The following is a 27,987-nucleotide window of genomic DNA, read 5'->3' as shown; positions in this document are numbered from 1 at the left end:
TTTTTTGTGACCTCTCCCCTGATTCATAGCCTACTGGAATACCAATTTTTGTCACCCCTAGTGGAGAAAAAACGGACCTACAATGACAAATAAAAAAAGTAGGGATGAGCGCCATGTCTGATTCAAGCGTAGTGTAATAGAGAACGGGACATTTTAACGTTTTAGCTCCAGGGTCGGGGATCGCGTTCGGTCTCGGTATCGAGGATGTCCGAGGGCGCAGGTGTTCAGCAGGGCTCCCCGGCCATCGGTGCGGCGGGATCGGCTCCTGCGGCTCCGGGAGCCGGGGGAACGGAGGGTTCGGGCGCCACGGTAGGATCGGCACGAATCGCGGCGAAGAAGGCGCAGCTCCGCTCCTCCCCGCGCCCTAAGAAACTGGAGAAGCTCGGAGTGTATTCCTCTTGCAAGGTAGTATGTCGTCCATTATTAAATTATTTAGAAATTATTATAAATGTTTCAATGTTTTGCAAATGGATTGTGCTTCAAATGCTTGTTGGTTTGCAGTGCTGCTATAATGCAAGCGCAGTAAAGGAAGCCATTGCCGCACAATATATATATTTTTTAATATCCCTCATTCTCTATTTATGCAAAATGGTCCTTTTGGAAAATAATATCAGGACCAAAAACGGCAACATGTTCAGTCTGGCGCTCCCATATTTACTATTACAATGTTTCTTTCTAGGCGGGAGAGTAGATTTAAACATTCTCTTGCGCTTTGACAAATACCAGGTTTTGCGTGGTGGTGCATAGCCTGAATGACTCCAAGCTAGGGGAGTGTGCGGAGTGTAATTCACCCCTCTGGAAAAGTGACAGTGTTTTTTCTGTCTGTCAGCGTGGCGCGGTGTTGTAAACTATTAAGTATTTATTGCGTTTATATAACATCTGCAAGGAGAGACGTCTTTGTTTTGACAGGGTGACAGCTGTTGGGGGGCGGAGTTTGTTGTTGTTCATCGGCGCATGTTCCTGTGCGCAGCTCCAGCTGAAAATAATAACAGATATGTAGCACTTGTAGTAAGAGGGCTGTCCCACCAGGCGCGGATTTAGCTATGCGTTTTACATATACGTTTTAGTAATTTATCTTTAGCAGAGGCTCTTATCCACACCGACTTACAGGTAGTGCATTCACCTTAAAGGGAAAAAAAACTACTAAAAAACTACAAAATTATAGTTTTGAGTAGATTTTCCCTTTAAGATAGCTAGGTGAGACAACCACATATCTCAGTCATAGTAAGTACATTTTCCTCAATCAAGTAGATATCAGCAGCAAAGTTAGCGCTATTATGCCACTTGTTTACCAAGCTGTCCATCACTTGTCAACTTATGACATAGAGAAGTTAAACAGGTTTATAAACATGTAATAGCATGTCTGTGTGCTTATATGGCTTTATAATCCTTGTGACCCTTTGCTGTAGGCTGAGGGGGCCTGTAAGTGTAACGGCTGGAAGAGCCAGAATCCCCCTCCCACTCCGCCCCGTACAGACCAGCAGCCCAACACTGTCAACCTGCTGGAGCCCTGCCGCAGTTGTTCCCACACACTGGGTAAGACTAGGGGTAGATGGTACAGGCAGATGTAATGTTCTAGAAAAGCCAGGTAATAAAGCAGGTTTTCAGAGGTACATTAGTCAGAGAAACAAAATAAAGTCTGCCCTCTCTCTCTCTCTCTCCCCCTCTCTGACTCTTTCTCTCCCTCTCAGGTGACCATGTAACCCACCTAGAGAACGTCTCAGAGGAGGAGATGAACAGGCTTCTGGGTATAGTCCTAGATGTGGAGTACCTGTACACATGTGTTCACAAAGAAGAGGATGCTGACACCAAACAAGTCTACTTCTCCCTCTTCAAGGTTAGCCACAGCTCAACATGTCTACAACACATTACTTTCAGTGCATCGGTTTCACAATGTCCTTCTTTCTCCTTCAGCTGTTGAGGAAATGCATCCTACAGATGGGCAAACCTGTAGTGGAGGCGCAGGAAAGTCCTCCCTTTGAGAAACCCAGCATCGAACAGGCAAGTGCACACACACTCTGAGGAAAAGTGACACATTTAGATCAGACTTCCACAAGATGGAGACATTATATGTTGTTTACATGATAACTGTGTCTTCAACAGGGGGTGAATAACTTTGTCCAGTACAAGTTCAGCCATCTTCCCTCCAAGGAGCGTCAGACCATTGTGGAGCTGGCCAAGATGTTCCTCAACCAGATCAACTACTGGCAGCTGGAGACGCCCTCACAGAGACGACAGCGGGCGCCTGCTGATGATGCTGCCGGGTACAAAGTCAACTACACCAGGTAGCAGGCGCCTTTTGATGATTCAATTGCAACTGCTGGCAGGCACACTTTGATGATGTGCCCACCTTCATTTCGCAAACACTTAAACATCGATTACTGTAGCTCTGGTGTGTTTAGTGCCCAGTACACCTGTAACTTGAACCTTGGTACCAACAGATACATTGTCCTCCTGGAGTCGGTGAAAACCTCTTCATACCAATAGATGATGCACACATTTCATTCAAATTGTATCAACATTATAACCCATAATCAAGCCCATATTTTTGTGGTGTGTTTTTCCCCCCAGATGGCTGTGCTACTGCAATGTCCCCCAGTTCTGTGACAGTCTACCGCGGTACGAAATGACCCAGATCTTCGGTCGGACTCTGCTGGGCTCAGTCTTCACTGTGATGAGGAAACAGCTGCTAGAGCAGGCCAGGCAGGAGAAGGATACGTTACCCCCGGAGAAACGCACTCTCATCCTTACACACTTCCCCAAGTAAGAGACACACTGGGGGCATACATGCGCATCGTGCACACACACACACACACACACGAGGTAGAGGAGGATTCCTAGTCTCTGTCAACAGTAGATGTGATGAAGACATCTGTGTGCTGTAGATTCCTGTCCATGTTGGAGGAGGAAGTGTACAGTCACAGCTCTCCCATCTGGAGCGAAGACTTCCTGGTTGGATCCACAGGAGAACAGATCCCCATCCATACAGGTAAACACACCTGACCCTTGAACTGTAGCAGTGATATGATATGGGGGGTAGTTTAGTGTTAACACACAATTAGGCAACACACTAGAACAGGGGTATTTACAACCGGGGGCTCTGCAGGGGGTCCATGAAAGTATACAGTACCAGTTTAAAGTTTGGACACAGTCATTCAAGGGTTTTTCTTTATTTTGACTATTTTCTACATTGTAGAATACTAGTGAATGAATTAAAACTATGACATAACACATATGGAATCATAAAGTAACCAAAAAAGTGTTAAACAAATCAAAATATATTTCATATTCTTCAAAGTAGCCAGTAGGCTACCGGTCAGTAGGCTACAGGTCAATAGGCTACCGGTCAGTAGGCTACCGGTCAGTAGGCTACAGGTCAATAGACTACCGGTCAGTAGGCTACCGGTCAGTAGGCTACAGGTCAATAGGCTACCGGTCAGTAGGCTACATGTCAATAGACTACCGGTCAGTAGGCTACCGGTCAGTAGGCTACAGGTCAATAGGCTACCGGACAGTAGGCTACAGATCAATAGACTACCGGTCAGTAGGCTACCGGTCAGTAGGCTACAGGTCAATAGGCTACCGGTCAATAGGCAACCGGTCAGTAGACTACCGGTCAATAGGCTACCGGTCAGTAGGCTACCGGTCAATAGGCTACCGGTCAATAGGCTACCGGTCAGTAGGCTACCGGTCAGTAGGCTACAGGTCAATAGACTACCGGTCAGTAGACTACCGGTCAGTAGGCTACAGGTCAATAGGCTACAGGTCAGTAGGCTACAGGTCAATAGGCTACCGGTCAGTAGGCTACCGGTCAGTAGGCTACAGGTCAATAGGCTACCGGTCAGTAGGCTACAGGTCAATAGACTACCGGTCAGTAGACTACCGGTCAGTAGGCTACAGGTCAATAGGCTACCGGTCAGTAGGCTACAGGTCAATAGGCTACCGGTCAGTAGGCTACCGGTCAGTAGGCTACAGGTCAATAGGCTAACTGTCAGTAGGCTACAGGTCAATAGGCTACCGGTCAGTAGGCTACCGGTCAGTAGGCTACAGGTCAATAGACTACCGGTCAGTAGGCTACCGGTCAGTAGGCTACAGGTCAATAGGCTACCGGTCAGTAGGCTACAGGTCAATAGGCTACCGGTCAGTAGGCTACCGGTCAGTAGGCTACAGGTCAATAGGCTAACTGTCAGTAGGCTACAGGTCAATAGGCTACCGGTCAGTAGGCTACCGGTCAGTAGGCTACAGGTCAATAGACTACCGGTCAGTAGGCTACCGGTCAGTAGGCTACAGGTCAATAGGCTACCGGTCAATAGGCTACTGGTCAATAGGCAACCGGTCAGTAGACTACCGGTCAATAGACTACCGGTCAATAGGCTACCGGTCAGTAGGCTACCGGTCAATAGGCTACCGGTCAATAGGCTACCAGTCAGTAGGCTACCGGTCAGTAGACTACCGGTCAGTAGACTACCGGTCAATAGGCTACCGGTCAGTAGACTACCGGTCAGTAGACTACCGGTCAGTAGGCTACCGGTCAATAGGCTACCGGTCAGTAGACTACCGGTCAATAGGCTACCGGTCAGTAGACTACCGGTCAGTAGACTACCGGTCATTAGGCTTCCATTGCGACAAGTGCCGCTGTCTGCTGGTAAGTTTTCTTGACTTGGAAATACATGTTTGCCAATACATGGCTAACCTTTGTTCAGCCATCTAAACTGCTTCTCTTTAGCGAAAATGTATTTGGATGTCTAGCTAATAGGTTATGCTAGATTTTACACTTCCTCTTCCAATTATAATGTGGGGAGGTCAAAAAAATAGAAAACTATACCAAATCTATTCATTTTAAAATGTTTATTACTTATTCTTGCCATTATCATTCACCTGATGATAAGACAAGACATGTGAATAAATTGTTTTTGCTAACATATGATGAGTGTCCCTGGGTCGCCGGTTTGCATGGGAGGGGGTCCCTATGCAACAAAAGGTTGAAGAACCCTGCACTACCAGGATACACTTCCACACCCCATCACCAGGTGGCAGCATCAACCGAGTCAAGGCCAGGGCTCTGCTAGGAAGCCTTCATAAGCACATCAGGTGCAGGCGTTTAGGGTGATTATTATTCTTATTAGTCTGTCCCAGCTGGCAGAGCTGTGAGGCTGCTGGTTTGTTTGGTGGCCATGACGCCTTTTGTTTGGTTTTGAGTCTTTAGTTTGGCATGCCTGTTTTTAGTTTTCCCAAAATGTGTCAGTTTTTTGGGGGGTCACCAACTGAACAAATACTAATCTCCTTGGACCAAGATGTCAAGAAGGAGTTGGCCCTGGACCCCGGGAAGTTTGCTGTTTCCTGGGCACATGTACATACAACGCGGCCCTCATACTCTGATTTCTCACATCAAATCAGGTTACAGACCATGTAACTTGGCATAATACCCATTAACAGCGTCCCCAGGCTCCTGGCGTGGAAACAGTTTGCCTCAAAGTGGGACTTGAAAGGGGTGTGGTTGAAATTGAGGCGGGAGAGGGTGCAAGCCTGCTACAGCTGTATTGGATTGGACTTTTAAAAATGGCGAAAATCCATACATTTCTATCACAGCAACAGTGTTGCCATATTTGTGGTTTTACTGACAAATCAGGCTACTTTAAAAACTATGTTGTGGGTGAAAATGTATTGTTTGCGTGTTTTAGGGCTATTTCGAAGTAGCACCGCGGCCACCATGGCATTTCTCTTAAAAAAGTTCTCTTTCACTGACCTGCTGCTGACAGTAAGGCAGGCTGTTTCTGGTGGGGAGGGCCAAAGGGGTGATCAATTTAGTGAATGAAATTACGATCTCATCCTCAGTAGCCTATTCCAGCAGGCTATTGGGAAACACAAGCATTTCTTACCTTGAAATCACCAAGCTATTCATGTTGAATAAATGAGTCTGTTAATTTGAACTAAGCAAGCTGCTAAATTGTTCAGTTTACATCTTGCCTACATTTTGTCTAGGCTACAGTAGATTATCCTGAAATGAGATGTTGGCCTATCAGGGGCTATAGGCTACCTGCATCTATCTAAGCAAGCCATGGTGAAATTTAAGTACAATTCTAAACCCAGATTTTAGTCACTAGCCTATGCCTATTGAAATGACAAGTCAATCTTGAAAATGGGCCATTTAACTGTTTGTAGTTTTAACATCTAGCACATAATAACAGCATAATTGCCAGAAAATAGCATGACATTAGTTTTTTATGTTCGTCAAAGTTTCTTGCTCAGAGATTTTGAGATGTCCAACTTTTATCACTCAAACTCTCTTGCATAGTTATGCACATGTGCAAAGGGGATATATATGCAATTATAAACCTGGTTCAAGCCCTGAATGCTGATTGGCTGAAAGCTGTGGTATATCAGACTATATACCATTTTTTACTGTACCAGCAACCAGTTTATGATGGCAAAAAGGCACCCCGGGGTTTGTTGTATATGGTTAATATACCACGGCTAATAACCGTATCCAGGCACTCCGTGTTACGTCATGCTTAAGAACAGCCCTTAGCCGTGGTACTGTATATTGGCCATATACCCCCCCCTTGTGTCTTATTGCTTAATCATAGCAGTTAAACAAGTTAAATCAACATCATTGAAGAAAAAGGATAAGGCGAATTTAATAAGAGCGAATTACATTTTCTCTTCCAAAATATTCAAATTCCTTCAGTACGTCATGTCATAGTTCGCAATAATTATTATTTTGAGGAAAATCTCATTTTGCTTCTAACGTTGTTACAAATTACTACGATATTCCTTCTTAATTGCCTTGATAACGTTATGGAAAAAGGGTTTATTGTATAAATATGGCAACTTCTCTTTTGCTGTATTTTATTTTTTAAATGGGCTAGTTTTCAGGCCTTTTGGGTGGGTTTTGAGTGGTCATTGGGCTGGAAATTCTAGCTAGACCTGGCAACTCTGCACAGCGATCATATTATTTTTGTAACTCACTTCCTTGTTTAGCCCATAACTTGTGATGCTCTCTCTTTGAAATATGTGATGTGATTGATATGAGTGCTTCTCTCCACTGTTAAATTAATCTGATGGTCTCACCTGTGTATAATGACAGTGATCAGTGCGCCCCCGGTGGCCAGGCCTCTGTACTACAGCACCAGCCCAGTATCAGTGGACCCATCTAGCTGTGGCACTGTCAGTCCTGCCAGGAAGACAGCCTCTGCTCTGGAACCCAGCCCAGGTAAACACAACAGGCTCTAGACACAGATGTAGGATCAATTTACCCACCGGAAATTATAATCTTAACCATTAGGCTCATCCATTCCTCCTCCTCTCCCCTGAGACGATTCCCCAGGTTGTTGCTGTAAATGAGAATGTGTTCTCAGTCAACTTACCTGGTAAAATAAGGGTAAACAAAATTCAAATAAATAATCTGGCCTTAGATCAGTTTCTAGGGGCAACTTGACATATGATCTACTTGTGTAGGTGGTCAGAAGCGGAAGCCATCGGATCCCATCCACCATGACGAAACTAAGAAGCTCAGGATCGTCGGCGACATCCCCATGGAACTCATCAACGAAGTCATGGCAACCATTACTGACCCGACCTCCATGCTGGGACCAGAGGTAACATCAAACGCTCAGTCAGTCCAACATATAGTCATCAATAATTCCAGAGCTTAACACGGAACCCAAACCGGCTGCGCGTGTGCGCCATCGTGCATACATTTATTTTGTCCCCCTACACCAAATGCGATCATGACACGCAGGTTAAAATATCAAAACAAACTCTGAACCAATTATATTAATTTGGGGACAGGTCAAAAAGCATTAAACATGTATGGCAATTTAGCTAGTTAGCTTGCACTTGCTAGCTAATTTGTCCTGGAATATAAACATTGAGTTGTTATTTTACCTGAAATGCACAAGGTCCTCTACTCCGTCAATTAAACCACACATAAAACGGTCAACGGAATCGTTTCTAGTCATCTCTCTTCCTTCCAGGCTTTTTCTTCTCTTGACTTTATATTGCGATTGGCAACTGTCATAAATTAGGTGCATTACCGCCACTGACCTCATTCGTCTTTCAGTCACCCACGTGGGTATAACCAATGATGAGATGGGAGAGGCAGGACTCTGTACCATCACTCATTCATATATCCTTATGTACATATTCTTTATCCCCTTACACTGTGTATGACAGTAGTTTTTTTTTTTTTTTTTTTTTTTTTTGGAATTGTTAGTTAGATTACTTGCTCGTTATTACTGCATTGTCGGAACTAGAAGCACAAGCATTTCGCTACACTCGCATTAACATCTGCTAACCATGTGTATGTGACAAATAAAATTTGATTTGATTTGATTTGACTTGCAGCGCGATCTGCGTCAGAAATAGAAAGGACTTCTATTTCAGCCCTTGGCAATGCAGACGCTCGCGAGCGGTGTGGGTGCAATAAATGAATAACATAGATTTCAACATTGATTTTGCAACGCTCGTGTAGCGTGCGGTGTTGTCAGCCTGTTACAGTCTATTCCATCTCAGTTAAAAATCAGTTAGTTCATGGATATCTGATTATGATTGCCCACCCCTGTAAGTCATTGTTTTAGAGACAGTATTATAGAGGTTGATGATGATGTTGAAGCTACTGCTGCTGCTGATGGAACACTGTTAAATCAAAATGAGTACTCTAATAGGACTTGATGATGATGAGTAAGGCTGACGTCATCCCCTACCCCCCAGACCAGCCTGCTGTCGGCCCACTCAGCCCGTGATGAGGCGGCACGCCTGGAGGAGAGGAGGGGGGTGATAGAGTTCCACGTCATCGGGAACTCCCTCAACCAGAAGCCCAACAAAAGGATCCTGATGTGGTTGGTGGGCCTCCAGAACGTCTTCTCCCACCAGCTGCCTCGCATGCCCAAAGAGTACATCACACGCCTCGTCTTCGACCCGTGAGTGTTACGGTAGAGATGGACCCTGCTTGCCCCCAAAGAGAGAAATTGTCCCAACTTTGTAGCACAGAAACAAAACATTTACATCAGGGGTCATCAACCTTTTCTGAGAGGAGATCACTTTCTGACTCAAAATGCAAGCTGAGCTCTACTGCTCAGAATGTTTTTAACATGACTGATGCCAATGCAACATTAACCAATCAAAATCAGTTATGTAGCAATGAAGTTTGTGCAGAAGGATACAGGCCCAATACATTATCACTGCATATTGACTATGCTTGAATTTCCCTGCCAATGTGGTTGTTCTCAGACCATTTTGAAATGATATTTAGAACATGTAGGTGTATGATCACACTGGTAATAGATAATGTGTTGTATTACTTGAGGCACAGCTGAGTGAGCATAATCATTTGCTTCATTTTCTTTACTAGCCTGATGGCCTGCATCTTATGGTCAGTCTGAGGGGAGAGAGGGAGCAGAGGTGAGGCTGCCTCTCACCTGAATCCCTCTCACTCCCTCAGTCTTCAAGCTGATGGCGAAAGTCACACTGCATTATTTCTGCCTCATGCACCAATTCATGTTGATACTCCTATGACCAGAGAAAGGGAAATATTCCTCGATATTAAAAAAGACACAAGCAGCTAATAATTACCACACAAGCTTATGGGAACACTTTGCTATAGTCATTCATACAGCGGCAGCGCTGGTTGTAAGGTGAGTGGAAGTAGGAAGAACGCACATTTGATGTCTTATCAAAGTATTGAACAAAGTGTTGACAGTGCTGAATAACAACTTAAACATGAACTTACTCTTTGCTGTGTTCGTTGAGTCTCTCTCAAGTCAGGTTTTAAAAGTTTTGAAATCTCAGTTTCAACTTTGCTGTGCAGTCGAGGCTTCTTTTTACAGTCTATGGCTCAGTCTACGCGGTGATCTAAACTATCTGATTGTCTAGCGGTAGGCCTATAAGTGCACTCTGCCGGGCAGGCAGAGTTCTACCTTCAGAGACATGAAATGGTTAAAAATGGGAACACTTTCCCTTCTGAGCGCTAGGGCTGATGAATCAAGTGCACCTTCCGACAACAGCGCAAAACGAATATAGAAAAAATAGGAATGCAAGGCTTTATAGTTGTTGTTTATTAAGAAATGTGTAGTGATCAACTAGGAATGGCTTAGAGATCAACCGGTTAGTGACCACTGCTTTATATGAAGTTGCTCTACAGTTGTAAACAAAATGTAATTATTTGGTTTATAATAATTGATACAGAAATAGACGTTGTATACGATGTTATATTACAAGTATGTTTGACCCCTCAATGTTATGGCAACCATTGAACCTGGCCGTAGTATGAGTTGTTGCGATGACATTATCATTGAAGTGAATAAGAAAAAGGGAACTATTTATTTCCTCTCCAAACAGGAAGCACAAGACGCTGTCGCTGATCAAAGATGGCCGTGTGATTGGAGGAATCTGTTTTCGGATGTTTCCCTCACAGGGTTTCACAGAGATCGTGTTCTGTGCCGTTACCTCCAATGAGCAGGTCAAGGTACGAGACTGCAGCTCTTTTAGCCCGGTCCCAGATCTGTTTCTACCGTCTTTCCAACTCCTATGGTAATGTTCCACATGACAGTGACCATAGGACTTCACTATACACAAACAAACAGTTCTGGGACCAGTTCTGGAAAATCTCATTTTGCTTCTAACGTTGTTACAAATTACTACGATATTCCTTCTTAATTGCCTTGATAACGTTATGGAAAAAGGGTTTATTGTATAAATATGGCAACTTCTCTTTTGCTGTATTTTTTTATTTATTAAATGGGCTACTTTTCAGGCCTTTTGGGTGGGTTTTGAGTGGTCATTGGGCTGGAAATTCTAGCTAGACCTGGCAACCCTGCACAGCGATCATATTATTTTTGTAACTCACTTCCTTATTTAGCCCATAACTTGTGATGCTCTCTCTTTGAAAGATGTGATGTGATTGATATGAGTGCTTCTCTCCACTGTTAAATTAATCTGATGGTCTCACCTGTGTATAATGACAGTGATGACACTCCCTCAGTCTTCAAGCTGATGGCGAAATTCACACTGCATTATTTCTGCCTCATGCACCAATTCATGTTGATACTCCTATGACCAGAGAAAGGGAAATATTCCTCGATATTAAAAAAGACACAAGCAGCTAATAATTACCACACAAGCTTATGGGAACACTTTGCTATAGTCATTCATACAGCGGCAGCGCTGGTTGTAAGGTGAGTGGAAGTAGGAAGAACGCACATTTGATGTCTTATCAAAGTATTGAACAAAGTGTTGACAGTGCTGAATAACAACTACGGGCTACGGTTCCCCTTCTAGTCAAATTTATGTTGGTCTTTACGGATGTACCTCATTCTTCTTGATTGATAAGTTTTTACTGATCCCTACCTATCGTTTCCAGGGGTATGGCACTCACCTGATGAACCACCTGAAAGAATATCACATCAAGCACGACATCCTTAACTTCCTCACCTACGCAGACGAGTACGCCATTGGCTACTTCAAAAAGCAGGTCAGTACATGATTGGCTGCTTAAAAAGATCAGCAAATGGCACTATTGGTTATCTTGTTATGTTAGATGTAGGTTCTAATTCTCAGAGTATAAAACTCGATGGACACTATGAAAGCTTAACCAAGTTTATTCTTCCCAGAGGGTCAATACAGCTGCATTAGACAACAACATTTAACACAAGCACTGATATTTAACCTTTCCACCTACACACCTGAACAGCCAATGCATCTCTGTTGCTAGACAGAACCTTAGTGATATCTGTTCTTCCTCACTTCATCTGACCTGACCTCTACCCCAAAGTACTCACTCCTCTTATCAATGTGATCGCTTTCCCTACACTCAGCACATTCCAAGCTTAATTGCACCCACCATATAACTTCCTCCTACAGGTAACCTCTGGTGTAGACCCTCTAAACCTAAGCACTCAATATTTCAATAGGATACCTGATAATTAGCCCTATCCCAAGTTTAGGAGTCAGTACCCAGAATCCAGCATAGGGAAACATCAATAAACTGGGTGTCTTTGTGAAATGGACCTCTCTTACAGCTCTGTCTCGCTCTGTGTGTCTCTGTCTGTCTGTCTGTCTGTCTGTCTGTCTGTCTGTCTCTCTGTGTCTGTATGTGTCTCTCTCTGTGTCTCTGTCTGTCTCTTTCTGTGTCTCTGTCTCTCTGTCTGTCTCTGTCTGTTTCTCTATCTCTGTCTGTTTCTGTCTGTTTCTCTATCTCTCTCTGTCTGTGTGTCTCTCTCTGTCTGTCTCTGTGTCGGTATATGTGTCTGTCTCTGTCTATCTGTATCTGTCTCTCTGTGTCTGTCTCTGTGTCTTTGTGTCTGTGTCTCTGTCTCTGTTTCTCTGTCTGTCTGTGTCTCTGTCTGTCTGTCTGTGTCTCTGTCTGTCTCTGTCTCTCTCTGTCTGTCGCTCTTTCTCTCTCTCTCTCTTTCTCTCTGTCTGTGTCTCTCTCCCTCCCTCTGTCTGTCTGTCTGTCTGTCTGTCTGTCTGTCTGTCTGTCTGTCTGTCTGTCTGTCTGTCTGTCTGTCTGTCTGTCTGTCTGTCTGTCTGTCTGTCTGTCTGTCTGTCTCTCTGTCTCTCTGTCTCTCTGTCTCTCTGTCTCTCTGTCTCTCTGTCTGTCTGTGTATCAGGGCTTCTCTAAAGACATCAAGGTTCCCAAGGCCAAGTATCTGGGCTACATCAAAGATTATGAGGGAGCGACGCTGATGGGCTGTGAGCTCAACCCCAGCATCCCTTACACCGAGTTCTCCGTCATCATCAAGAAACAGAAGGAGGTGTGTGTGGTGTGTGTGTGCGTGTGTGCCTACAAACGTGTCTATCTGTATAATAAATTGAGTTACCTCTATTTTCTCTCTCTCTCTTTCTGTCTTCCTCCCTCTCTCTCTCTCAGATCATAAAGAAACTGATAGAGAGGAAGCAGGCTCAGATCAGAAAGGTCTACCCAGGACTTTCCTGTTTTAAGGAAGGAGTTCGGCAGATTCCCATTGAGAGCATTCCTGGAATACGTTGAGTTTCTCCCCCTGTCATTATATGCCTAATTAGTCTACCTTCAGCAAAGGTTCAAAGGCAAATCTAAAGAGAGGTAGTAGGGTAGGAAGGAAGTGTGTGGACAGTGTCTCTAATTTAACTCAGCTCCTCTTTGTCACCAGGAGAAACTGGATGGAAACCGGTGGGAAAAGGGTGGGTCTTTCAGTTCCTTATAGCTTATTCTCATCTATTGTGCATACCATTTTAGTAAACAGAAAAAAATAGGATTTGAGGGTTTTGTCCGAAGGCTTTACTAGTGAGCTACCACTGCTATCATTATGGTAACTCTGACAGGAAATTAGGTGATAACTTCCTGTTGTGATCCCAGGAAGGAGCTGAAGGATCCAGATCAGCTGTACAGCACACTGAAGACCATCTTACAACACGTTAAGGTGAGGGGCACGCACACATGCACATAACTCGCATGCACCAACGTGCGCACGCACACACACAGGTTTCTCACTATGTGTTATGTGTTATAGAGTCACCAGAATGCCTGGCCGTTCATGGAACCAGTGAAGAAGACTGAGGCTCCTGGTTACTACCAAGTCATCCGCTTCCCCATGGGTATGTATGGCACTACATATGGAACACATCTGTGCCTGGGTCAACTCTTCAGGGGAAGGAATATAGCAGTACTTAATTTGTAAGAAAACAAATATGGGTAATTGAATTGAGCATAGTTACCTTAGTCAGAGACCAACACGTAATGGTTAGTGTGGTCATAGTGTGTTTTTGGTTAATCACATCAGAGTTTGGTTTGGTTTCATTTGATCATTTAGACTAGAGGTTAGTCAAGATTCATGTTAATGTTGTATTGTGTGATTATCTCCAGACCTGAAGACGATGTCTGAGCGTCTGAAGAGCAGGTACTACACCACGCGGAAGCTCTTCATGGCCGACATGCAGCGCATCTTCACCAACTGTCGAGAGTACAACCCTCCAGAGAGCCAGTACTACAAGTGTGCCAACCTGCTAGAGAAGGTCTTCTACACTAAGATCAAGGAGGCGGGCCTCATTGAGAAGTGAAGGGATGGGAGGGGCTTCAAGGGAGATGGGAGGGGCTTAAAGGGAGAGTGGTTTAGTTCTAATGATTTTCAAAAGGTTTTTATTGTCTTAGTCTTTATTTTTCTACTCTTGTCAACCAGAAAAACAGTAGGACCGGCTATATGGTGTAGGGAGGAGGGTTTTAGGTTCATTGGAATACTCAATGTCTGCTGTTCTATCACTCTCTTCTCTCCATCCTTGTCATACTGCCTCCTCTGTCTTTTACTGTGTTTTATCAGTCTCTGCTTCTCCTTGCTCCGCCTTGTCTTTGTTGACTCAGGAAAACAGATGTCATGTAGAAACTCCACCTGTACAGCTAACCTAACCCTACATCTGTTCAGAGTCCTACTACATGCAGAAACTCCACCTGTACAGCTAACCTAACCCTACATCTGTTCAGAGTCCTACTACATGCAGAAACTCCACCTGTACAGCTAACCTAACCCTACATCTGTTCAAAGTCCTACTACATGCAGAAACTCCACCTGTACAGCTAACCTAACCCTACATCTGTTCAGAGTCCTACTACATGCAGAAACTCCACCTGTACAGCTAACCTAACCCTACATCTGTTCAGTCCTACTACATGTAGACGTCACATCTGTAAACAACTGGACTGTCTGGGAGAAACAGGAAGGGATAATCAGCCAGTCAGTTACTCAGCCATTCAGTCTGTCGGTCTCCAGATTGGTGTTACTGGGTCGTAATGGTGCAGGGTGAAGTTGCCCCTAGAGTCAGTTTAGCATTTTCCCTACTAATGATAACCGTTATGATTGTGGGATGGGAAGCTGATCCTTGATCTGTACCTAGAGGAAACCTCTCCTCAGGAGCCATAGTAATCAGTCATTAGTTCTAATGTGTATGTGTGTGTTACCTAAAGCGTGTGTGAGTGTACGCATGACGTCATGCGAGGTCTGTGTCTCAGAATGTATGAGGTCAAAGTTTCTATGTATGTTATTAGAGTTCATCCTGCCAAAAAAAGGAAAATTATATTTCAAATCCATATGTATACATTAAGTAATTCAAGAGGTTAAACCTCTTGAATTATTTAATGTATATTTTCAATGTACTGTATATAAGTTACCCGTCTTGCTTGTCCATGTAAAAAGTCCCATAAGGCAAAAGGTGACCATGGAAATGCCCTTATTTATTTTTCAAGCAACTATTCGGCACCACATGGTGAATAACAACATTTTTGTTTTCCATCGAGCGGTTTTGTGTTTTTAGGGAAATGCACGCTATGGCTTATTTAACTATGTATAGTTCATCCTTATTTATGTACTATAATTTAAAGGAATAATGCTTAACAAAAGGTCTTAATTTATTTTGCCTAATTATTTCTGTCTAGCAAATGGAGATTGCTACCTTTGTACTTTGAAGATAAAAGAAAAGAGATTGTGCAGTACTATCTTGTTTTTCTGTTTTGTATAAAGATGTTTGTACTTTTTAAACTATAGGATAAATCTGGATTTTGTGATATGTCTGGAAGAGTTATTACATGGCCTTTGTACTATTGCTTTTAATGCCGTAGTTATAACCAATTTTATAGACTGATTAAAATAGAAGTGAAAATAATGAATTGGAGTTATTTTTGCTGCTGCAAATTACACTGACTGAGAAGTTCAGATCTTTGCAAATCTATGTAGAGCAAAAGCCCTGTTTCTACATGGCACTAATGTAACCGATGTGAAATGGCTAGCTAGTTATGGTGCGCGCTAATAGCGTTTCAATCGGTTACGCCACTCGTCACTCGCTTTGAGACCTTGAAGTAGTGGTTCCCCTTGCTCTGCAAGGGCTGCAGCTTTTGTGGCGCGATGGGTAACGATGCTTCGTGAGTAACTGTGGTTGATGTGTGCAGAGGGTCCCAGGTTGGGGCGAGGAGAGGGGCGGAAGCTATACTGTTACATTGATGCTGTTGACCCGGATCACTGGTTGCTGCGGAAAAGGAGGTCAAAAGGGGAGTGAGTGTAACTGATGTGGTGCGGATAGCTAGTTAGCGGTTACAGCCATTACAACGAGCCTGTCCTATAGCTCCTTCCACCATTCTCCTACGAGACGACAGCTCTGGAAAGTAGAAATCCACATCCTTACAACAGTTCACATTCCACTTGGAGAACACACTTGTCACTATGGTTGTGACTTGTGACAGAATTTTAATGCAGACAAATGCTCTGTCTTATCACGACCATTGAGTCAAATGTGTTGTATAACCCGAGTGTGTACATGACAATAACGACTCAGCTGAATAGGAATTATGGACTGAAAGTTTATTATAAAATCAAAACATGTTACACATGAAAACAGGGTTATGTAGAGAATACATATTCAAAGATCTTGAAAGGGCAAGCTAAATACACATACTGCATTTACAACAGCGAACTGAATACAACCAGATGAAGGTACATGTTGTGGGTGACATCTTCCCAGAATATTGATCCAATGTTGCCCTCTATGGGTGGCTAACAACAATCCATACAGTCATCGAGATAGAGAACACATTTTTGGGTGATTTGATTGAATGTCACCAATGCCCATGATGATTTGGCCAAATTCAGCATATGAACAACAAAGAATCGACACAAAAATGCTGTCCTCCATTTCATTGGACAAAAACAATTAACATATGGGACACAGACGTAAGTATTCACAACAAAAAATCCTCTCAAACTAACTTGAATGGGTAAAACGTGTGTTCAATGTGAAGACATGTCAGCGACATCCCACAAATGACTCGTTGTATTTCTCCAACGACAGCAGAGTCTTCACGGACTTCCTGGGTTTCTGTTTGAAGATGGGAGAGAGGAGGAACTTGGTGTCTGTGAACCTGTCTCCACGTCTCAGTTTCCTGGCGGACAGCAAATAAGAGCGAGATAAGAGATGGTGGTAAAGAGAGATTCTCTTAAAAAATGACTGGCATGAGCAACACTGGGGCATTACAGAAACAATAGGTTATTTATCGGTTTCCACATTGTGTACTGTTGCTTTTGCCAGAGCAAGTTAGTTGCTGCTGCTTTCACTCGTTCATTTAAATTAATGGGAGAGTGTTACGCTCTGTAAGAGTTACGTGTTGTCATTTTCAAAAAGCATTTGAGCAGTAAACCAAGAAAGAATCCCACACATTTCAAAAATCCCCTTGGAATTCCCCTTTCACTTTAATACTCACGCGTGCAGCGATGGCTCTTTGTAGTCCACTGTCATCGTGGACCGCCTCTTGCGGCCGGGGACAGGGGTGGAACATCGGTCTGAAGGGCGGGAGCTCTTTAAAGAGAACTTCCGATAGGCTGCAGGGGTAAGATTGGTCACATCACTCAGACTGAAGCCCCGCCCAGTCCTGACACTAAGCCCACCTGTGGTGAGAGGACAAAGTGAGTTGTCAGTGCAGAAAGGTTGGGAAGAAAGTATCAAGTTTAGGTAGATATTGACAGTAGTGGAACAGTGGTTCAGACAGAGGTGGAGGAATGAGATAAGAGATTAAGATACAGCCAAATATTGTTCAGAGAAGAACACTGCTCATGTTTAACAAATACAGTACCAGTCAAAAGTTGACACACGTACTCTTTCCATGTTTTTAAAAATAAAAAACAACAACTATTTTCTACATTGTAGAATAATAGTAAAGACATCAAAACTATGAAAAAACACATATGGAATCATGTAGTAACCAAAAACAAAGTGTTAAACAAATCAAAATATATTTTATATTTGAGATTCTTCAAAGTAGCCACACTTTGCCTTGATGACAGCATTGCACACTTTTGGTATTCTCTCAACCAGCTTCACGAGGTAGTCACCTGGAATGCATTTCAATTAACAGGTGTGACTTGTTAAAAGTTCATTTGTGGACACAACAGTTTTTTTGTAATTTTTTTTAAACCTTTATTTTAAATAGGCAAGTCAGTAAAGAACAAATTCTTATTTTCAATGACGGCCTAGGAACAGTGGGTTAACTGCCTGTTCAGGGGCAGAACAACAGATTTGTACCTTGTCAGCTCAGGGATTTGACCTTGCAACCTTTCGGTTACTAGTCCAACGCTCTAACCACTAGGCTACGCTGCCGCCCAGTTGTGCTGTGACAAGGTAGGGGTGGTATACAGAAGATAGCCCTATTTGGTAATAGACAGCTCATATTATGGCAAGAACAGCTCAAATAAGCAAAGAGAAATGACAGTCCGTCATTACTTTAAGACATGAAGGTCTTATGTTTCTTCAAGTGCAGTCGCAAAAAACATCAAGCGCTATGAAGAAACTGGCTGTCATGAGGACCGCCACAGGAAAGGAAGACCCAGAGTTACCTCTACTGCAGAGGATAAGTTCATTGGAGTTACCTCTGCTACAGAGGATAAGTTCATTAGAGTTACCTGGCTGTCATGAGGACTGTCACAGGAAAGGAAGACCCAGAGTTACCTCTGCTGCAGAGGATAAGTTCAGTAGTTACCAGCCTCAGAAATTGCAGCCCAAATAAATGCTTCAGAGTTCAAGTAACAGACACATTCCAACATCAACTGTTCAGAGGAGACTGCATGAATCAGGCCTTCATGGTCAAATTGCTGCAAAGAAACCTCTACTAAAGGACACCAATAAGAAGAGACTTGCTTGGGACAAGAAAAACGAGCAATGGACATTAGACTGGTGGAAATCTGTCCTTTGGTCGGATGAGTCCAAATGTGAGATTTTTGGTTCCAACCACCGTGTCTTTGTGAGATGCAGAGTAGGTGAACAGATGATCTCCACCTGTGTAGTTCCCACCATGATGCATGGAGGTGTGTGGTGTGAGGTGCTTTGCTGGTGACACTGTCAGTGATTTATTTAGAATTCAAGGCACACTTAACCAGCATTGCTACCACAGCATTCTGCAGCGATACACCATTCCATCTGGTTTGCACTTAGTGGGACTATCATTTGTTTTTCAACAGGACATTGACCCAATACACACCTCCATTCTGTGACAGGGCTATTTTACCAAGGGGAGTGATGGAGTGCTGCATCAGATTACCTGGCCTCCACAATCACCCGACCTCAACCCAATTGAGATGGTTTGGAGCACAGAGTGAAGGAAAAGTAGCCAACAAGTGCTCAGCATATGTGGGAACTCATTTAAGACTGTTGGAAAAGCATTCCTCATGAAGCTGGTTGAGAGTGTGCAAAGCTGTTATCAAGGCAAAGGGTGGCTACTTTGAAGAATATAAAATAAATCTGGATTTGTTTAACACTTTTTTTGGATACTACACGATTCCATGTTTAGTCTTCCATGTTCATGTCTTAGTTTTGATATCGTCACTATTATTCTACAATGTGTGGCAAGTAGCCTAGCGGTTAGAGCCTAGTTTAATAAAGATTAAATAAAATATTATAACAATAAACTAAAAAGAAAATAGATCAAAATAAACAAAAAATTAAATAAATGTTGAAAACAGTATAAATAAAGAAAAACCCTTGAATGAGTAGACGTGTCCAAACTTTTAACTGGTACTGTAAGTGTAGTGTGAAAGAATAAGAGGACACTGATTTAGCATCATTCATTAACATTCCCTAAGCAGCTAACCGGGCTGTACCTGTCCTCTTGCTTGTTTTGGGGATGTGTGAGATGTGGTTCTGGGGGGTGCTGCTGGTCGGTATCCCAGGAGACTCACGGGGGGAGTCCCTGAAACCAGACAGGACATTGCCGATCCTCATCATCTCCTCCTCCACTCCTGGAGTGACAGGAAGCAGAGCCTCCTCTTTATCTTGTCTGTGTTGCTCTGGAACACAACCACCATCATCATTTACAACTTTTCACTTGTGTCCCAAATGGCACCCTAATCCCTATATACAGTTCAAGTCAGAAGTTTGCATACACCTTAATACATGTAAACTCAGTTCACAATTCCTGACATTTAATCCTAGTAGAAATTCCCTGTTTTAGGTCAGTTAGGATCACCACTTTATTTTAAGAATGTGAAAATGTCAGAATAATAGTAGGGATAATTATTTATTTCAGCTTTTATTTTTTATCACATTCCCAGTGGGTCAGAAGTTAACATACACTCAATTAGTATTTGGTAGCATTGCCTATAAATTGTTTAACTTGGGTCAAACGGTTCAGATAGCCTTCCACAATAAGTTGGGGCAATTTTCAGTTCTGTTCTAAGTTCTGTTCTGCCCACAAATATTCTATAGGATTGAGGTCAGGGATTTGTGATGGCCACTCCAATAGATTGACTTTGTTGTCCTTAAGCCATTTTGCCACAACTTTGGAAGCATGCTTGGGGTCATTGGTCATTTGGAAGACCCATTTGCGACCAAGCTTTAACTTCCCGACTGATGTCTTGAGATGTTGCTTCAATATATCCATGTAATTTTCCTACCTCATGATGCCATCTATTTTGTGAAGTGCAGCAGTCCCTCCTGCAGCAAAGCACCCCCACAACATGATGTTGCCACACCCGTGCTTCACGGTTGGGATGGTGTACTTCGGCTTGCAAGCCTCCCCCTTTTTCCTCCAAACATAATGTTCATTATGGCCAAACAGTCGCATTTTTGTTTCATTAGACCAGAAGACATTTCTCCAAAAAGTACGATCTTTGTCCCCGTGTGCAGTTGCAAACTGTAGTCTGGCTTTTTTTTTTTTTGGCGGTTTTGGCTTCTTCCTTGCTGTGCAGCCTTCCAGGTTATGTCGATTTAGGACTCGTTTTAATGTGGATTTAGATACTTTTGTACCTGTTTCCTCCAGCATCTTCACAAGGTATTTTACTGTTGTTCTGGGATTGATTTGCACTTTTCGCACCAAAGTACGTTAATCTCTAGGAGACAGAACGCATCTCCTTCCTGAGCGGTATGACGGCTGCGTGGTCCCATGGCGTTTATACTTGCGTACTGTTGTTTGTACAGATGAACGTGGTACCTTCAGGCATTTGGAAATTGCTCCCAAGGATGATCCACACTTGGAGGTATATCATTTTTTTTCTGAGGTCTTGGCTGATTTCTTTTGATTTTCCCATGATGTCAAGCAAAGAATCACTGAGTTTGAAGGTAGGCCTTGAAATACATCCACAGGTACACCTCCAATTGACTCAAATTAGGTCAATTAGCCTATCAGAAGCTTCTAAAGCCATGACATAATTTTCTGGAACTTTCCAAGCTGTTTAAAGGCACAGTCAACTTAGTGTATTTAAACTTCTGACCCACTGGAACTGTGATACAGTGAATTATAAGTGAAATAATCTGTCTGTAAACAATTGTTGGAAAAACATCCTGTGTCAAGCACAAAGTAGATGTCCTAATCGATTTGCCAAAACTAGTTTGTTAACAAGACATTTGTGGAGTGGTTGAAAAATGAGATTTAATGACTACAACCTAAGTGTATGTAAACTTCCGACTTCAACTGCATATAGTGCATTACATAGGGAATAAGGTGCCATTTCTGATGACGCCTCAGTCATGGCAATAGACTATCTACCATTCCTAGCATGTCCACTTACCTGGGTGGCCCTCAAGACCCTCTGCCATTGGACCAGGACTGTCAACAAAGACACTCCCAGGTGTTTCTGGGTGTTGGACTTCTGTCTCAGGGACCTCAGCGGGCCCAGCTGTGGGACTGGCCTCTACTCTGGTGACTGGATAAACACAGGTGATAAGCAGCAGATACAACACATGACCTATCCTTTCCTATAACTGCACGTATAAATCTGTATGTTGTTCATTGCTCACCACGTGACAACTGTCGTTTAGGAGGGGGGACGTTCTCCTTGACTCTGGCTGCTTTATAGGGCCGTCCCCTGCGAGTGGGGGTGGGCTTGGCCTGCTCTGGGTGGCCCTGTGTCCTTCGTACGCCACAGCTTTTAGGAACGCAGGGACTACCCTCTGACTCAGACAAGCTGGCCTCTAAGGCAACATTCATGGCAACCAGAGACAACGGCTGTATCCAAATCGAGCTCTGGCTCCTTTCTGGTTCCTCCTTGAGTTGTTTGTCAAGGACCACAGGGGTGGAACAGACCTCCATTCTGGTTGCTAGACACAGGAGATGAACAACTATTTAAACAGATACAACAGCTTATCATCTTCTATATTAGAATATGTGGAAACCTATAGAAAAAGCCCTCATATCTACATCTGTGCCTACTATAATTTTATGCTACCTGGACACAAGGTGAAGATTTACAGCAATGCTTCAGAGCAACCATCAAGGTACCTGATTAGTAATTGCAAAGACAGTCACCCTAATAGTCTACGTTAACAGTTAAATGCTCACCATGTAACAACTCTGGTTTGGATGGGGGGCCGTTCTCCTTGTCTTTAGTTGCTTTGCAGGGTCGACCCCTGGCTCTAAGAGCGAGGGCAGGCTTGGCCCGGTCCCGGGGGCTCCGTCTCTTCCGTTTCTGAGGAACGTAGGGGCTGTCTTCTGACTCAGAAGACGAAGATGAACTAGACTCAGATGACGACAGAGTCCTCTTCGGGTTCTGTTTCTGTCCCCTCTCCACCCCCTGTATGGGTGTGTCTCGGGGGTTATCCTTGGGTCCGCTACCCTTGAAGGGGGTGAGGTGTACGCCGTCCTCGCAGTCGAAATCAAAAGTGTCATTGAATCCCTGAGATGTGTTGAGGGAGGTGTTGAGAGATGCAGCAGAGGCCACCCCGGTTCTGGACCGTGTGGCTGAGCGGTCCCGGCTCTTGGACCGGGCTCTGGGTTTAGAGGTCTCCCAGGGTTTCTTCAGAGGGGGGCGGTCCGGTTTGAGGCCCCTCTCTTGCTTGCGTGCAGCCAGTTCGGGCTTAGGCCACGGTGGATGGGCCTGTTTTGGTTTGTTCCGGGGTTGCTGCTGTTGATATGCTGGTTTAGCCGGGGGCTCTGGGGTGAAGTGCTGCTGGAACTCCTCTGAGCCAATCGGATTGCCTCTCTCCATCTTCACTTCCTGTATGTGGTTCTGGCCTCTCCTGGCGTTTAGAACCAGGCTTTCTACTACGACCTCAGTCTTTTTCTGTATGAGAGATTCTGGAGGGGCGCTGTGGTTCTGCTCATAGAACGAGGAACGGCGCCCTTTCCGCATATGATCAGATCGCCTCCCTCTGCCTTCCACCCGGCAACGTCTCACAGCCACTGTCTTTGGCAACACCACTTGCCCGTCACTTTCGCTTTGTCCCACCCCTTTAGGAAACTGAGGCTCTGAGAGAGGGGAATGAATGTCTTTGTCAACAACATGGATGGTTCATTAAAAGTGACATCCTAACAGACATGCACATTGTTGTTGTGATTTTCTGTCTAATTATCCAAAGTAATGTCACAATTCTGGAATGAAAGCCCTAACAGTTCAAATCTGTAAGAATGCTTTGTCTGGTAAATGTCATTTCATATACCTGAGCTGACGGGTGAGAGTGGAGCTTTGTCCTTCACAGGATCATCCAGAGCAGCTTGGCTTTGAATTCTCCTGCACAAAAGGAACAAAAAAGGGAAAAGTTAGAAATTTCAGGGAGGAATTGATGACATTCACAAGGTGACAGGAGATGGGATGAAGCACACTGGACATTAAACAGTGGCTCTTTGACTGTGAGAAATATGATGCATTCAGTTGATATGATATTTGAATAGCTCACCTGGAGGTGTCCACTGGATTTGGTGGTTCAGCAAGGGGCTGTGCAGGTCCAGTCTGCACGCGCGCGCGCACACACACACACACACACACACACACACACACACACACACACACACACACACACACACACACACACACACAGGAAAGGAAGTGAACAACTTTGATGAAAAGCACCCATAGCAGTTACTCAGTTTGACCCTATCAGTTATTCAGGCTAAAGGTCGACCAATTATGATTTTTCAACACCGATACCGATTATTGGAGGACCAAAAAGCCGATACCGATTAAATCGGACGATTTTTACATTTATTTGTAATTAATGACAATTACAAAAATACTGAATTAACACTTATTTTAACTTAATATAATATATCAATAAAATCAATTTATCCTCAAATAAATAATGAAACATGTTCGATTTGGTTTAAATAATGCAAAAACAAAGTGTTAGAGAAGAAAGTAAAAGTGCAATATGTGCCATGTAAGAAAGCTAACGTTTAAGTTCCTTGCTCAGAACATATGAAAGCTGGTGGTTCCTTTTAACATGAGGCTTCAATATTCCCACTTAAGAAGTTTTAGGTTGTAGTTATTATAGGAATTATAGGACTGTTTCTCTCTATACCATTTGTATTTCATATCCCTTTGACTATTGGATGTTCTTATAGGCACTTTAGTATTGCCAGTGTAACAGTATAGCTTCCGTCCCTCTCCTCGCCCCTACCTGGGCTCGAACCAGGAACACATCGTCAACAGCCACCCTCGAAGCAGCGTTACCCTTGCAGAGCAAGGGGAACAACCACTCCAAGTCGCAGAGTGAGTGATGTTTGAAACGCTATTAGTGCGTACCCCGCTAACTAGCTAGCCATTTCAAATCGGTTACACCAGCCTAATCTCGGGAGTTGATAGGCTTGAAGTCATAAACAGCATTGCGAAGAGCTGCTGGCAAAACGATGGTAGTGCCTACCATCGCTCAGTCAGACTGCTCTATCAAATCATAGACTTAATTATAACATAATAACACACAGAAATACGAGCCTTAGGTCATTAATATGTTCGAATCCGGAAACTATCATCTCGAAAACAAGACGTTTATTCTTTCAGTGAAATACAGAACCATTCCGTATTTTATCTAACGGGTGGCATCCATAAGTCTAAATATTCCTGTTACATTGCACAACCTTCAATGTTATGTCATAATGACGTAAAATTCTGGCAAATTAGCCAAACTGTTGCATATACCCTGACTCTGCATGCAATGAACGCAAGAGAAGTGACACAATTTCACCTGGTTAATATTGCCTGCTAACTCGGATTTCTTTTAGCTAAATATGCAGGTTTAAAAATATATACTTCTGCGTATTGATTTTAAGAAAGGCATTGGTGTTTATGGTTAGGTACAGTCGTCCAACGATTGTGCTTTTTTCGCAAATGCGCTTTTGTTAAATCATCCCCCAGTGTTACATCGATTATATGTAACGCAGGACACTCTAGATAAACTAGTAATATCATCAACCATGTGTAGTTATAACTAGTGATTATGATTGATTGTTTTTTATAAGATAAGTTTAATGCTAGCTAGCAACTTACCTTGGCTTCTACTGCATTCACGTAACAGGCAGTCTCCTCGTGGAGTGCAATGAGAGGCAGGTGGTTAGAGCGTTGGACTAGTTAACTGTAAGGTTGCAAGATTGAATCCCCCGAGCTAACATGGTGAAAATCTGTCTTTCTGCCCCTGAACGAGGCAGTTAAACCCACCGTTCCTAGGCTGTCATTTCAAATAAGTGTGTTCTTAACTGACTTGCCTAGTTAAATAAAGGTATATAAAAAAATCGACAAATCGACAAAATCAGCGCCCAAAAATACCGATTTCCGATTGTTATGAAAACTTGAAATCGGCCCCAATTAATCGGCCAATCCGATTAATCGGTCAACCTCTAATTCAGGCTGCTTCATACCTGTGCATTACTGGCCTGCGCCTCCTGATCTTTGAGCCTCTTCTTGAGCATGAGGAGGTGGAGGAAGAGGGCCTGCTGCTCCCTCTTCATCTGTAGGATGATACCGTTGGCCTGCCTCACCTTCTCCTTCTCTGCCTGCAGGGCCAGAGCCAGGGCTTTGTTATTGATCTGCACGTTCTTCAGGATAATTGGCTTCACGTTGCCCGCTGTAGAGAGAAGAGGGAGCTAGCTGAGATATACTCCTCTTCAAAGGTTAACCACCATATGAGTTGTGAAATTACTATAGTAGCTAGCTAGATAACTAGTAGGTATAGCTACGTCCAATTGACCAGATTTTAGGTTGTTAACTACCATGATGCTTAAGTTTACATTACCATCTTCAACATGATACTGGTTGGCATATTATGTGAATATTTTACCACTGGTTCTGTTGATCCTTTTGGACCGTCCCCTGTTGCCTGCAGAGGCGCTTGCCAGGCGTTTGTTCCTCTTCTCAATCATCTTTTCCTTGATGTCACCCAGGCTTTGCTGGAAAGACTTCTTCTGGCCCCGTTCCCTCACCATGGCTGTACGTAACTGGCAGAACACAAGAGAGTATGACATGTCTACGGTACACCCGTCCTCAGGGTTGAATGTTGTTGTTGATCTGCTACGCTAGCTACTCCGCTAGCAGCGTCTCCATTGCTAATACGTGGAATAAACTGCGTAAAATCACATATACCGACGTTTTAAATGTTGACTTACCTCCTCAGTTATAAACAGTACAGTGAAATGTAATTAGAATCTGTATATTTCACAAGGAATTCTCATAACATAGTCAAATAACTAGCCACAAATCCGTTCTCTACTGGTTGACTTTCGAATTCTGCGCTGCGAGTGCTGATTGGTGGGAACTGGGACGCGTCATTTCCTATCATCTAAAATGCAAAACTTTACTTTTCCACTAGGTGACACCAAAGCCATGTTTCTCTCTCTATACTCTTTCAATGTCTGTATATTTGTGGGTGTGTGTCTGAATGCATGCGTTTGTATACAGGAAGAAGGGAAAATAAAAATAACTGATTGAACATATTTACCAAGGACAGAAAAATATACAATGGTCCAATTACAGTATAATACTACTTTGACAGATAATTTCAGAGCACCACAATGATTATTTAAAAGTCGACATTGGTAATTGCCTGTTGGAATAATAATGATATGTGAATATTGAAAGGTAATGAGTTTACAGGGGCGGGATGAAGTTGATTGTTATGTTTCTCAGTATAAATCTATCAATAGATAATATGTAATTCAGTTATTTACTTATTTGATATTCATCAAGTTTTTGGTTGAATATTTGTTACTTATTCCATCCCACCTGAATGAGTGGATAAAGAACCACAAGCAGGCCATGTGGGCGGACCATAAACTTACATTTGACCATTTAAATCTTTGGCAAATTCTCTCCCCCCCTCTCTCTCTCTCTCTCTCTCTCTCTCTCTCTCTCTCTCTCTCTCTCTCTCTCTCTCTCTCTCTCTCTCTCTCTCTCTCTCTCTCTCTCTCTCTCTCTCTCTCTCTCTCTCTCTCTCTCTCTCTCTCTCTCTCTCTCTCTCTCTCTCCCTCCCTCCCTCCCTCCCTCTCTCTCTCTCTGTCTCTCTCTCTCTCTCTCTCTCTGTCTCTCTCTCCCTCTCTCAATGTTCAATGTAAGGGCTTTATTGGCATGGGAAACATATGGTAACATTGCCAAAGCAAGTGAAGTAGATAATAAACAAAAGTGAAATAAACAATACATTAACAGTAAATGTTACACTCAAAGTTCCAAAAGAATAAAGACATTTCAAATGTCATATTATATCTATATACAGCGTTGTAATAATGTGCAAATATTTAAAGTACAAAAGGGAAAATAAACTAACATAAATATGGGTTGTATTTACAATGGTGTTTCTTCTTCACTGGTTGCCCTTTTATTGTGGCAAAAGGTCACACATCTGTGGTATTTCACCCAGTAGATATGGGAGTTTATCAAAATTGAGTACTATGCAGGTACTATGCCACTGTGTACTCTCTGTTTAGGGCCAAATAGCATTGTAGTTTGCTCTGTTTTTTGTTAATTTGTCAAGTAATTATCTTTTTGTTTTCTCAGGATTTGGTTAGGTCTAATTTCTCCCTCTCTTTGTCCCCATGTCCCGCCCATTTCTCTCCCCTTTCCCTCTCTCATCGCTCTGTTTCTTTCTCTCCATTCCTCTCTCTATCTCTCCCTCTCTCTCTCCCTCTCTCCCTCCCACTCTCCATCTCTCTCTCTCTCCCTCTCACTCTCCATCTCTCTCTGCTCCCCTGTTCCGTTGTTCCGTTCTCTCTCTGCTCCCAGTGCCGTAAATAGTAATTCCTTACTGCTCGTGTTCTGCTCAATAAACCTTCCAGAAATAATACTTTCA

The 27,987-nt window shown here is 43.3% G+C and overlaps 2 protein-coding genes across 4 annotated transcripts; one reads left to right on the top strand and one right to left on the bottom strand.

Annotated features, from left to right (window-relative positions):
• Window positions 1–72: 72 nt before the first annotated feature.
• LOC112264391 (histone acetyltransferase KAT2B) lies at window positions 73–15,627 on the top strand. Of its 2 annotated transcripts, none has more exons than XM_024440968.2 (18): window positions 73–405; window positions 1,410–1,536; window positions 1,692–1,837; window positions 1,915–2,001; window positions 2,104–2,285; window positions 2,572–2,763; window positions 2,886–2,989; window positions 7,088–7,213; window positions 7,459–7,598; window positions 8,713–8,921; window positions 10,339–10,465; window positions 11,360–11,470; window positions 12,609–12,752; window positions 12,869–12,983; window positions 13,131–13,158; window positions 13,334–13,397; window positions 13,488–13,572; window positions 13,841–15,627. In XM_024440968.2, exons 1-18 carry the CDS (start codon window positions 205–207, stop codon window positions 14,032–14,034), a joined length of 2,382 nt encoding a protein of 793 aa, XP_024296736.1. In that variant the 5' UTR covers window positions 73–204; the 3' UTR covers window positions 14,035–15,627. The 2 variants fall into 2 exon arrangements, with proteins under 2 accessions (XP_024296736.1, XP_024296735.1); XM_024440967.2 differs by having other exon boundaries at window positions 13,128–13,158.
• Window positions 15,628–16,298: 671 nt separating this feature from the next.
• sgo1 (shugoshin 1) lies at window positions 16,299–26,466 on the bottom strand. Of its 2 annotated transcripts, XM_042295257.1 has the most exons (12): window positions 26,312–26,466; window positions 25,987–26,143; window positions 25,568–25,773; window positions 25,200–25,232; window positions 23,614–23,666; window positions 23,377–23,447; window positions 22,280–23,185; window positions 21,739–22,038; window positions 21,510–21,644; window positions 19,605–19,790; window positions 17,216–17,399; window positions 16,299–16,897 (listed from the first exon to the last, which is right to left on the bottom strand). In XM_042295257.1, the coding sequence occupies exons 2-12, from the start codon at window positions 26,129–26,131 to the stop codon at window positions 16,762–16,764; spliced, it is 2,355 nt and encodes a 784-aa protein (XP_042151191.1). In that variant the 5' UTR covers window positions 26,132–26,143; window positions 26,312–26,466; the 3' UTR covers window positions 16,299–16,761. The 2 variants fall into 2 exon arrangements, with proteins under 2 accessions (XP_042151191.1, XP_024296732.1); XM_024440964.2 differs by lacking the exon at window positions 25,200–25,232.
• Window positions 26,467–27,987: the final 1,521 nt, after the last annotated feature.

The sequence above is a fragment of the Oncorhynchus tshawytscha genome, linkage group LG13 (genome assembly GCF_018296145.1).
Source record: "Oncorhynchus tshawytscha isolate Ot180627B linkage group LG13, Otsh_v2.0, whole genome shotgun sequence".
In the NCBI taxonomy this organism is placed as follows: domain Eukaryota; kingdom Metazoa; phylum Chordata; class Actinopteri; order Salmoniformes; family Salmonidae; genus Oncorhynchus; species Oncorhynchus tshawytscha.
The sequence above is the reverse complement of the archived record's forward strand: the minus strand, read 5'-3'. Positions and strand labels throughout refer to the sequence as shown.

Coding starts and splice junctions, on each gene's coding strand:
- LOC112264391 (XM_024440967.2), top strand. CDS start 205: ATGTCCGAGGGCGCAGGTGTTCAGCAGGGCTCCCCGGCCATCGGTGCG. Junction 2,002..2,103: donor AGAAACCCAGCATCGAACAG/GCAAGTGCACAC, acceptor TGTCTTCAACAG/GGGGTGAATAACTTTGTCCA. Junction 2,990..7,087: donor ACAGATCCCCATCCATACAG/GTAAACACACCT, acceptor GTATAATGACAG/TGATCAGTGCGCCCCCGGTG.
- sgo1 (XM_042295257.1), bottom strand. CDS start 26,131: ATGGTGAGGGAACGGGGCCAGAAGAAGTCTTTCCAGCAAAGCCTGGGT. Junction 25,233..25,567: donor CGCAGGCCAGTAATGCACAG/GTATGAAGCAGC, acceptor CTCCACGAGGAG/ACTGCCTGTTACGTGAATGC. Junction 17,400..19,604: donor CAAAACAAGCAAGAGGACAG/GTACAGCCCGGT, acceptor CTCTCACCACAG/GTGGGCTTAGTGTCAGGACT.